At 44.7% G+C, this 10,683-nt stretch overlaps 1 protein-coding gene across 1 annotated transcript in view; it reads left to right on the plus strand.

Moving 5' to 3' along the window:
- Positions 1-10,683, plus strand: part of XDH (xanthine dehydrogenase) — a 69,158-nt gene that overhangs the window by 56,504 nt on the left and 1,971 nt on the right. Inside the window, exons 29-35 of the mRNA XM_018568341.1 lie at positions 2,220-2,348; positions 4,242-4,316; positions 5,249-5,301; positions 5,903-6,017; positions 8,259-8,324; positions 8,436-8,624; positions 9,547-9,714. Coding sequence (XP_018423843.1) covers positions 2,220-2,348; positions 4,242-4,316; positions 5,249-5,301; positions 5,903-6,017; positions 8,259-8,324; positions 8,436-8,624; positions 9,547-9,714 — 795 coding nt within the window. The remainder of the gene's footprint in view (positions 1-2,219; positions 2,349-4,241; positions 4,317-5,248; positions 5,302-5,902; positions 6,018-8,258; positions 8,325-8,435; positions 8,625-9,546; positions 9,715-10,683) is intronic.

Below are 10,683 nucleotides of genomic sequence, written 5' to 3' on the forward strand. Positions count from 1 at the left end.
GGAGGGGGGGTGGATTGGGAGTTGCGCCACGGGAGTGGGTGGTGCTGGTCTTGCCTAGGGCGCAAAATAGTCCAGCACTGGCCCTGGCCTTTGGCTTCTCAAATGCTCTTAGTGGACCCATGGTTGTAGCTTCACATGTTTAAGGCTGTGGTGTCAGCAGTGACCCAAAACTGGATGCGAGTCAAGTCACCTGGTGGTGGCAACTCATTTCCTGTACTAGGAAATGGTAGAACTTGGCACTTTTAGGAACCATGGCCCTGGCCTTTGGCTTCTCAAATGCTCTTAGTGGACCCATGGTTGTAGCTTCACATGTTTAAGGCTGTGGTGTCAGCAGTGACCCAAAACTGGATGCGAGTCAAGTCACCTGGTGGTGGCAACTCATTTCCTGTACTAGGAAATGGTAGAACTTGGCACTTTCAGGAACCACCCAACGCTCACGTGAGAAGCTTTGCTAAATCGAGCTGCATTACGTTGAAGGTCAGGTTAATGGTCGGGGTTTTCCCTGTGTCACTGCACAGACAAAACATGTAAAAACTTTATATATCTGTAATGTGTCTGTGTATTGTCATGCAGGCAACACCGATGGAAGAAGAGGGGGATCTCTATAATCCCAACCAAGTTTGGCATCTGTTTCACCCTTGCCCTCCTCAACCAGGTTTGTTAAAAGAGAAACGGGGTCCTCTCTTTTTTTTTTAGGAGCAGTTTGTTTGCACATGCCTTTAGTTAATGACACTTCAGTCAACCCCAAGTGTGCATGTTGTGGAAGAGTGCAATGCAGATGCTTGATAACAACACTATGGGGTCTAATGGTATGTTCTGTGCACATAGTAGCAAAAGTGGATGTTCTTAGTATATTTCAAGTTGAATGTAATATCTGGAAAATGCTACATTATGGCCAGTAGATGGAGCTGAGGAGCATAGGAAATATATACTTCGTCCATGTAGTATCCATAATGCACTATGTTCCCTAATATTAGATTTGGCTTGAAAATATACTGAGAACGTTCGGTTTTTTTTTTTTTGGCCTCCATTCACACACAACAAACCTTTACAGGGTTTCCAATTACAAAAAGCTCTGGGAATTGTTTACAAATTGACCCCTTTCATTTTTCTACATCACTCGAAATACCTACAGCCAGGTGCCGAAAATCAGCCCAGCTTTGCCAAAAGCTAATAGTAACACAAAACCAAGGACCAATCACCTGATGAAGAAACAAACCCCTGATACTTTCATGTTTAGGAAGTAGTTCCGGTTATTGAGATGCTTCCTGTGTCCATTTCATATGTTCTTCATGTCTTCTGTTCTACAGGCCGGAGCTCTGGTCCATGTGTACATAGATGGGTCAGTCCTGTTAACCCACGGCGGGACAGAAATGGGTCAGGGGCTGCACACCAAAATGGTTCAGGTAATGCAAATACTATAGCAGGTAGGACGAATTTTATGTATTTAATGTATTATTATGTTTCTTGGCTTTATTTTGAATAATCTATGTGTTGGGAATCTTTACATTAATCCAAAATAACATACAGATGACACCCATGGACTATATAGACATTGGTTTGTGGACACCTGACCATCACACCCAGTGACGGATTTACTCTCTCTGCTGCCCCAAGGCCAGATTCCTCAATGCAATTTAAGTTATTATTTTTTAAATTATTTGTTACTTACTTTTTACTTATTTCATTATTTTTCTAATCAATTTTTATTTTTTTAAATTTGTATTTAATTTTCTACACTGTGCTGGCTTTCCTGTGACAGCTGAGATGGGAAGGCTGCGATACAGCGTTCCTGTCTCAGTGTTCATGTAGGAATTCCATACCCCTGCTGCCCCCTCTGCTCCCTGCTGCCCCTAGGCCGGGCCTCGGTGGCCTTGTAGGAAATCCGGCCCTGATCACCCCTGTATGAGATAGTTAGACATCCCATTCCAAAACCATGGCCGCTAATATGGAGTTGCCCCCTTTGCAGCTATAACAGTCTCGGTTCTTCTAGGAAGGCTTTTCACAAGATTTTGGAGGGTGTTTGTGAGAATTTGTGCCGTTCAGTCAAACCAGCATTTGTGAGGTCAGGTACTGATGTCAGATGAGAAGACCCGGCTCACAATCACCCTTCCAGTTCTTCCCTGTGTGTCAAATAAAACATTACAATGCAGTTAATACAGACACATAAAAATCAGTGCATTGTTTTCTCTAATATCCGTTTTTCTATTCTCATATAGGTGGCCAGTAGAGCTCTGGGAATACCAACTTCTAAAATACACATCAGTGAGACCAGCACAAACACGGTGCCCAACACATCGCCAACCGCTGCCTCCGTCAGCTCAGACCTCAATGGCATGGCTATATATGTAAGAAGATGTAATTGTCAAGGTTCTTTCATTTAGGCCAGTGGTTCTCAACCTTTCTAGGGCCGGGACCCCTTGGTAACATTTGCCAAGTTGTGGTGACCCTCAACGGAGCGCTGGACTCCACAGCGCTGGACTAAATATAGAAGCACACTCACAAGAATACAAGCCCTCCCTGGCCCCTGCTACCTGCTTGCCTGCTCTGTCTCCATGCAGCCTTCTCAGCCCACCTCCTGCAGAGCTCTCATTGTATGGGAGGCAGGAGGACAGCAGCGGCTGTGAATAGAAAAGCCCGGCTGTACACCCTCCCCGGCCACTAGATGCCGCTGCAGCAGCCAGGGAGTGTGTATAGCGGCACTTTTATATTCACAGCCTCTGCTGTCCTCCCGCTGACTGACACTCCTGCGCAAGGAGGAGGCTGAGGAGCCTCTCAACTAGCGCAGCAGAAGTGGACGCTGCGAACCCCCTCAACAGTGAGTTGCGACCCACTTTTGGGTCGCGACCCACAGGTTGAGAACCGCTGATTTAGGCCTTAGTGTAAGGCTGGGCATAGGCAGGACCAGTGTTATGTCAGTGCCAGGAAGACTTGACGAAGAGGGTCTATTTATGAACAATTTGTAGAGCCATTCACCCTGCGAATGTCTGTGAATGTTCATTCTATGTGAAGAGAGGCAAAAGCGATGTGGGAACAGGGAGCAAGTAGACAGAGAGAAGCACGGATGCCAAAGTGTTCAGACACGGTGCCTGGTAGAAGTCCAGAAAACCGGATCCCTGGAGGGATGAGCAGGGCAGGTGCACAGCTGTGATGCATAGCCTGGTGATGCCCCTATTTATAACTGAAACACTGCAAACACCTCTGTCACCTGTCTGCTGACTCACTGTGCTATTATTATTATTATACAGAATTTATATGGCGCCAACAGTTTGCGTAGCGCTTTACACTATAAAGAAGACTTTACAATCACAATACAATTCAAGACAAGCTGGTAAGGAGGGCCCTGCCCCTGAGGGCTTACATTCTAAAAGGGAGGGGCCAGTGATACATGAGGAGGTAGCTGTGTGGGGATGAATTGCTTGACAATGTGATGGCTGAGTGGTTAGGTTGAGGTGGGATAGGCTTCCCTGAAGAGATGATTCTTAACGGATTGCCTAAAGGCAGTCAGAGTGGGAGATAGACGGACAGGTTGTGGTAAAGAGTTCCAGAGGATGCGAGAGACTCTAGTGCAGTTCTGGAGGCAAGCATGGGAGGAGTTGACGAGGGAGCTGGAAAGCAGAAGGTCGTTTGAAGAGCGGAGGGGACGGTTAGGGTGATACTTTGAGACAAGGTTTGAGATATAGTCTGATGAGCAAACTGTAGGCAGAGAAATGACTGTCTATGTCTATTCTTTTTTTTAATGTAGTGGACTATTTATAAATATTTAGCAGGGCCGTTCATCCTCCGAATATCTGTAAACGTTTGATCTGTGTGGATTTATGCCAAAACGAATATTCTTTATTTATTTTCTATGCTAGTACAATGAATTTTCAAAAGTTTTCATGTAATATTGAATTATGGCCACTAGATGGCGCTGAAAGAGCATAGGAAATAAATATTTATTTGATATGCTCCACAATGCTTTCTAATGGCCACAATGTGGTATTACATGACAAAATCTAAATACAGTGCTACAGTATTTTTATTTATTTATTATTTGTTTGTAAAAAAACAACTAAAGAATGTTTGTTTTGGCATGTATAGCTGAACAGATTGTATGTTAACAAATATTCGCAGGGCAAAGGGCCCTGTGGATAGTTTATAAGTAGACCCCATAGAGTTTATGATGTCATCAATGTTTGCTGGATTACATATTTGGAATGTTGGTTTGTGGTGGTGTAACCATTTATCTTGTCCTACAGAATGCTTGTCAGACACTACTGCAGAGGCTGGAACCCTACAAGAAATCCAACCCCGCAGACCCATGGGAGAGCTGGGTATGTAAATACATGTAACTTTTGTATGGTGGCTAATATGGATGAGCTTAGGTTCAGACTGAAGCAGGTCCAAACTTGATTGGGTGGGTAGCCACATGTAGCTTCCCGGTTCAGAGGAGCTGAGGATCGGACTTGGTTCCGTCTAAACCTAAGCTCATTCCTAGTGGCTAAGCATTTTCTACTCATGCTTGGCAGCATTTGGGTCATAGGTTTGATACCCACGAGGGATCTTGGGTCATAGGTTTTATACCCACCAGGGTTCTCGGGTCTTAGGTTTTATACCCACCAGGGTTCTCGGGTCTTAGGTTTGATACCCACCAGTGATCTAGCTTCATAAAGCTTGTTGTGATTTGTGAAGGTTATTATTGGGTGCTCCAGTTTTGTCCACATGTCAAACTTGAATGTTAATCAGCTGCCACCCAAAATTGACGTTGATGCATAAGCAAAAATAAATGTCTGTGCTAGGTACGTTACATTGTAAATCAGGCCATGGGCATGGAAATGAAGTGATAATGCAACAATCTCGTGACTACAGGTACTCTTGGCTGACCAGGTTTGGGTGAGGGCAGGTTCTAATAACACCTTGTGTAATCCCTGTTGCATCTCCTGATACAAACCAGCACTCGGAGGTATCTGCTCACACTCCTCCTTGGTACCCCCCCCCCCTCTTTGCCAGACATCAGAAATGTGCCCCCAAAACAGAAGCAGCAAGCGCTCTGGCTTGTTCAAACACCGCACATGTGCAATGCGCTCTCTCTTCCTCTGTCGCACAATGCAAAGCTCAGCCACTACTGCTACAGAGGGAGAGAGAGCGCACTGTGTATGCCTTGTGTGTGAACCAGCCAGAGAGCTTGCTTCTACCATCTGGACCATCTTGTATCAGCATTCCTGGCAATGCATGGGGATGATTCATCTACTATTTTCTATTCCAGATAACAGCAGCTTATGAGGACCGGGTGAGCCTCTCTGCCACAGGATTCTATAAGTATGTCAACACTTGTCAAACTTTGATTCAACTCTGTAACCATTTTGTAAATTTGTACACATTATACTTCCATTGCAATCTGCGGTTGTCCAAAGTTTTCTATAACAGCAACTCAATATCACTGAGCACCTTAACTATGAACAAAAATGTATCTTATTTGTGTATCACTCGGCTGTAGACAGGGATGTGATGGACTACAATCTCACGTTTAATTTACTAATTGGTATTGAGATTGTAGTCCACGTCGGCTCTAAGTATGGAGATGAGTGTATTTCACTCCCCATAATTCTCCTTTAAAGCAAATCACAAGGTGAGAAGCTGTAGCAGAGGATTATCTGTCTCAGATGCAGTATTTGTGAACTGCACAGGCACCAGGATTTACATGCCTGTGCCATCTTTCAGCCCAGGAAGTAAATAGTGACCCTGAATGATGCCTGATCAAACATGGTGCCGTTCTTCTGCAGAGAAAAGCGTATTCATGCATTGTCAGTGGGAGTACTGTGATCTCTGTGAGAGGTAATAAATACCTGTAACCATTACACATTACTTAGCATGCAAAATAGACCAAATCCATTATAATTTAGCTTTTTGTTCATTTCAGGACTGAAGGAATTGGCTATGATCCCATAAAGAATGAAGGCAAGCCCAGCAACTACTACAGCTATGGAGTGGCATGTTCTGAAGTTGAGATTGACTGTTTAACTGGTGACCACAAGGTATCAACCCCCTGACTGTTACTTAGGGATGTTTCCCTTGAGTTGTGTTTGTCCCATAGTAGCCAGGCTACAGCAGCTTTTGGCAACTGTGACATATCGCTACCAGCAATACACACAAAAGATTTGTAGATTAGCCACTAGAGGGCGCCCCAGTGCAAATACTTTGCATATGTAACTAGCTAGTAAGACACCTATAGAATTACAGGCAATACGAAAAACAAGGTTGTTAAAATATTTACTTCCATTAAAAGGTTCCATTTAAGTCCAACTCTGGGCTCAAGTCCACTACAAATCATTACATTTAATTTGTTTTAAATTCAGGACTGTCTCCTATCCTCTGGAACCCCCTAGGATATAATGTCCTAAAAGCCTACACATTCACTAAAACATACGATACCCCATGCCTTGCTCCTTAAATTTCTTATATTCTGGGCCTTGCAGAAACCACACTGGTGACCAATGTGTTCCAGAAACCGGTGTCTAGGTCCTAGTCATGTGACCATTCTGTTGCTGTAGCAATAGAATTAAAACACTGACCCCAATGCCTTGCAGCCCACAGGTAACACCACAACAGTGCCTATGGCATCCATTTGTTCCTGGTGTAATAAATCCTCAGTGTATACCTTCATGAAAATCAAAAACTTACCCTGTGCAGTGGGGCTACCCTCGCACCGCACAGGGTTAAGTGCTCGTTTTGTCTGGGGGGCTCAAATAAAGCAGATTTACTTTCCTGAGCCACCGGCTCCCTTTTGTCTTCTTGACCAGTCCCCGCAGCCTCCTCCCCCTCCTCTGCCACTCTAAGGACCGCTGACATCATCACATCATTAGATGTGAGGACACTGAGGGACATTCCATAGCCGGAGAAGAGGGGAAGAGAGGTGAGCACTGACCACGGCAGGACCAAGGATTGGGCGAGTAAAACTGCTTTATTGGAGTTCCTAGAGAAAACAAGGACTTAACCCTTGCAGTGCAGGGGTGGGACAATAGGCAGTGATAGAAAAAAAAGGGAGGCTGAAAAAAAATAAAAGATGTATCCGATATTCTGAAAATTGCATGGAGCTTGAAAGAGCAACTCTACCAGAAAGAGATATTTTGGGTATAAGCAGCAGCTGGCAGGTTGAATCAGCAGCTATCTTCCTCCATATCTCAAGGACACAAGTAGCAAGATCTGTGCACCTGTGTTCCCAGCTCCTCCTACATTCTGTGGCCATTACAAGGTGGATCTTGCTCCCTTTCTATTGATTTCCACCTTTGTTTTTATTTACAAAAGCCAGAGGAGCAGTGAGCCTCTATAACGGGTGGTCACTCAGGGAGACCCTGTACTGTTTCCCTGTAGAGAAAAAAACCGCAGGGCCTAATTGAGCATTTGCCAATGTTCATCTCTAGCTGAAATATTAGTGTTTGATATGCCTGTATACAAGAAGAGGACAAAGGACTAGTCACTAGCATAGCATGTGGCAGTTACGTGCGGTACCTCTTGCTCCGGGTGAGGCATTCCCCATGCAGGCCCACCGCCGGCCAAAGCCCCCCCGTTGTCGGCCAAAGCCCGCCCCCATTGGACGAAGCCCCACCTACCAACCCATCCCCAAGCTAGTGTAAAGGAGGAAGGGAGGAGACAGGAAGGAGCCTCCCTGTCCCTGACTTGCTCCTCACTGCTGAGGCGCTCCGCCCATGACAGGTTACACAACGGGGAGGATTTCCCTGCTGGGTAACCTGTTAGATGCCGATCTGAATGGAGAAAAAGCCTGAAGCTGACAGCTTTTTCCTCCATAATTCTAGGTGAGGCTCTGCCTCCCCTGACCGCACATCCTTGGCATGCGGGCTCCTGGCAGCAGATGTTTTTCCTAATACTGACTTACCATGCTTCGTTTTGCACTGTGTTTCTATGTGGAGGCAGCCATCTTGGAATAGGCAAGACTTGGCTTCCTCATGTTAGAGCCTCCAGCAAGGAAAATAGTGAGGAGCACAGTAGTGACATCACCAAATCTAGCAGTCAGAGGCAGCAGTGCCTGAGATCTCACAATGCAGATATACATCTATGAGGCTACAGAACAGGAGAACCTAGGCACAATCACAGACCAGGAAACAGGAATTTAAGGGGAATTCCAGAAAAAAAGATTTTTCAGCGTACTGCTTAGGCACAATTAACGATTCTAGATGTTCCCTGTAACAGAACCTTTAACAGTCTCCACGTTTTGAGTTCAGGTCCACTTTCATATTCCATCAAACAATCTTTTTCAGAACCTGCGCACAGATATAGTAATGGATGTTGGCGCCAGTCTTAACCCTGCCATAGACATAGGACAGGTGAGTAACTTAGAATTGCTGTTGCTGCTGATTTGGTATTGCGGCAACCAAACCGTCCTGCCTGTTGACTATGGTGGCACCAGAATGTCAGTCATCTATATGTCCTCACAGGTTGAAGGAGCTTTTGTACAAGGCCTTGGCCTGTTCACCTTGGAAGAGCTGAGGTATTCCGCAGAGGGCAACCTGTATACGCGAGGCCCCGGGATGTATAAAATTCCAGCCTTTGGTGACATCCCGACGGAATTCAACGTATCCCTTCTGCGCGACTGTCCGAACAACAAGGCCATCTACTCCTCCAAAGTACGTTTTGAAGAATCTTCAACTCTTAGATTAATGTCTCTGGCTTGGAAATGTTTGATGTAATGCAGTAGTGCGGGAAACTTAATCTGAAGATAGAATTATTTTTTCATTTATATACCATAGTCATTTTCTTCAACATATTTCAGAGAACATTGAATGGTTGAGATCAGCCATTGCCACAGGAGAGACTTAGGTCTTATATTTCCAGCACCGCAAAGCACATGCACTCGCTAGGGCCAGTTTATATGGAAACCAGTTAGCATAGCAGTTTATTTGAAGAAACAATGCCAAGATGGTGAATAGTTATAGCTTTAATGCAGACTACATCCTTAGATCAAAGGCAATCCACAACCCCAGTGTTGCAAGGCAAGCCAACCACTTTGTCACAGTGTTACCTCTTATCTTTACACATGGACCTTCCCTTGAAGAATTTTCATTTCTAATTTTGCTGCAATGGAAGAAATGATACCTATAGAGGCTGATTTATAAATCTTCCACTCAGCATATACTGTAGATTCACACAGCACTATCACCACTAGATGGCGCTAATGAGCACGATAATTTTCTATGCTCCTCTGCTTCATCTAATTGGCATTCACCCAGCTATACGGGCTGAAGATTTATAAATCAACCCTGTAGAGGACATAGGAATCAATCTTAAAACTGATTAAGATATACACAACATTTTAGCATGGATTGCTTTTTTAAGGTCATGTGACTATTGCCTTGGCATTGCCAACATGGTCTGAAGAACAGACAGAGCTGCTGAATGGACAGCAGTCCCCCAATACACTTTGGCAGAGATCATGGGACCACTGGTTAGGCATAGGACACGGTGGATGAAGAATGAATATTTAACCTTTAGGTCGGCTTTAATGACTTGTGTTTGCTGATTTGTTGTATTTGTTTGTGTATAATCCAGGCAGTCGGGGAGCCTCCTCTTTTCTTGTCAGCCTCCATATTCTATGCCATTAAGGACGCCATCACATCAGCCAGAGCAGAATCTGGTATTACAGGACCATTTAGACTGGACAGTCCTGCCACCCCGGAGAGGATAAGGAATTCCTGCGTGGATGAATTCACCAAACTGGTATGAGAATATTTACAGCTTTACACAGTCCACTCAACAGGAATTTGTCACCAGACCCAGTTGTAGGTCCCTGCACTGTCCAGGCCAATATCTTGGTAGCTCTGGGGTAGGCGGATACCCTCTTTACAATTTCATACAACAAAATACACTGTCCAACCAGTTCTGAGACTGATACAGCTCTGCCACACAGGGCACCCCTGCCTGGTAAGCAGAGGAGACCCGATATTTAATCTGCTGGAGTTCAGTAACAATTACAAAGCCTTGTCCCTTCCCCAGTCTGTGACTGGACAGAGAAAGGAGTAGCAGCAGGCTGATCAGCTGATCTCTGTCACTCTGCTCACTCCTCATATCAGCATGTTCCTACTTAGCACCTTGTTCTGCTCCTTTCTCTCCCAGCCTGAGCTCTGCTGTATAGGGATTACAAGAGGCTGATAAGAAGTCAGATTAGGTGCTTACACTGCTTACATTTAAAAAAAAAAAAATGGCAATGTATTAATAAAGACACTCATTGGTGTCATTTATATTTGCCTGAGGTTCAGCTTTAAGCATCCTGATATAGTGCTAGCAAATAATTACACACAATTAAATAGGAAGAAGTATAACAGTAACTTATCTTAGATAGGGACCGTTGGATTCACAGTCTTCAATAAGGCCCATGAGCAGCAGCCATCTCTGTCGCTGAGTTCAATGGTCAGTGGCATCATCTACTGATTCCCCTCAGCACAGCTTTGGCTTTTCTTTTATGGTGTTCAGAGGAAAGAGTTATCGGTCTGTGACTACGTTCTGCACGTCCAAGTTTCAGCACCAGAAGCTGAACAATATTCCTTGACTGCTGCTGACTACTGCTGATAAGCTGAAGTCAGCTAAAACAGATGCTCTGTGAACACTATTTTTGTTGTAGTGCATTTAATGTAAAAATAATCAAAAATTGCATTTGCAGTTCATTGCCTCCATTCTTCAAGCAGGGAG

The sequence above is a fragment of the Nanorana parkeri genome, unplaced genomic scaffold, assembly GCF_000935625.1.
Source record: "Nanorana parkeri isolate BGI_ZX_2015 unplaced genomic scaffold, ASM93562v1 scaffold31, whole genome shotgun sequence".
Lineage (NCBI taxonomy): Eukaryota > Metazoa > Chordata > Amphibia > Anura > Dicroglossidae > Nanorana > Nanorana parkeri.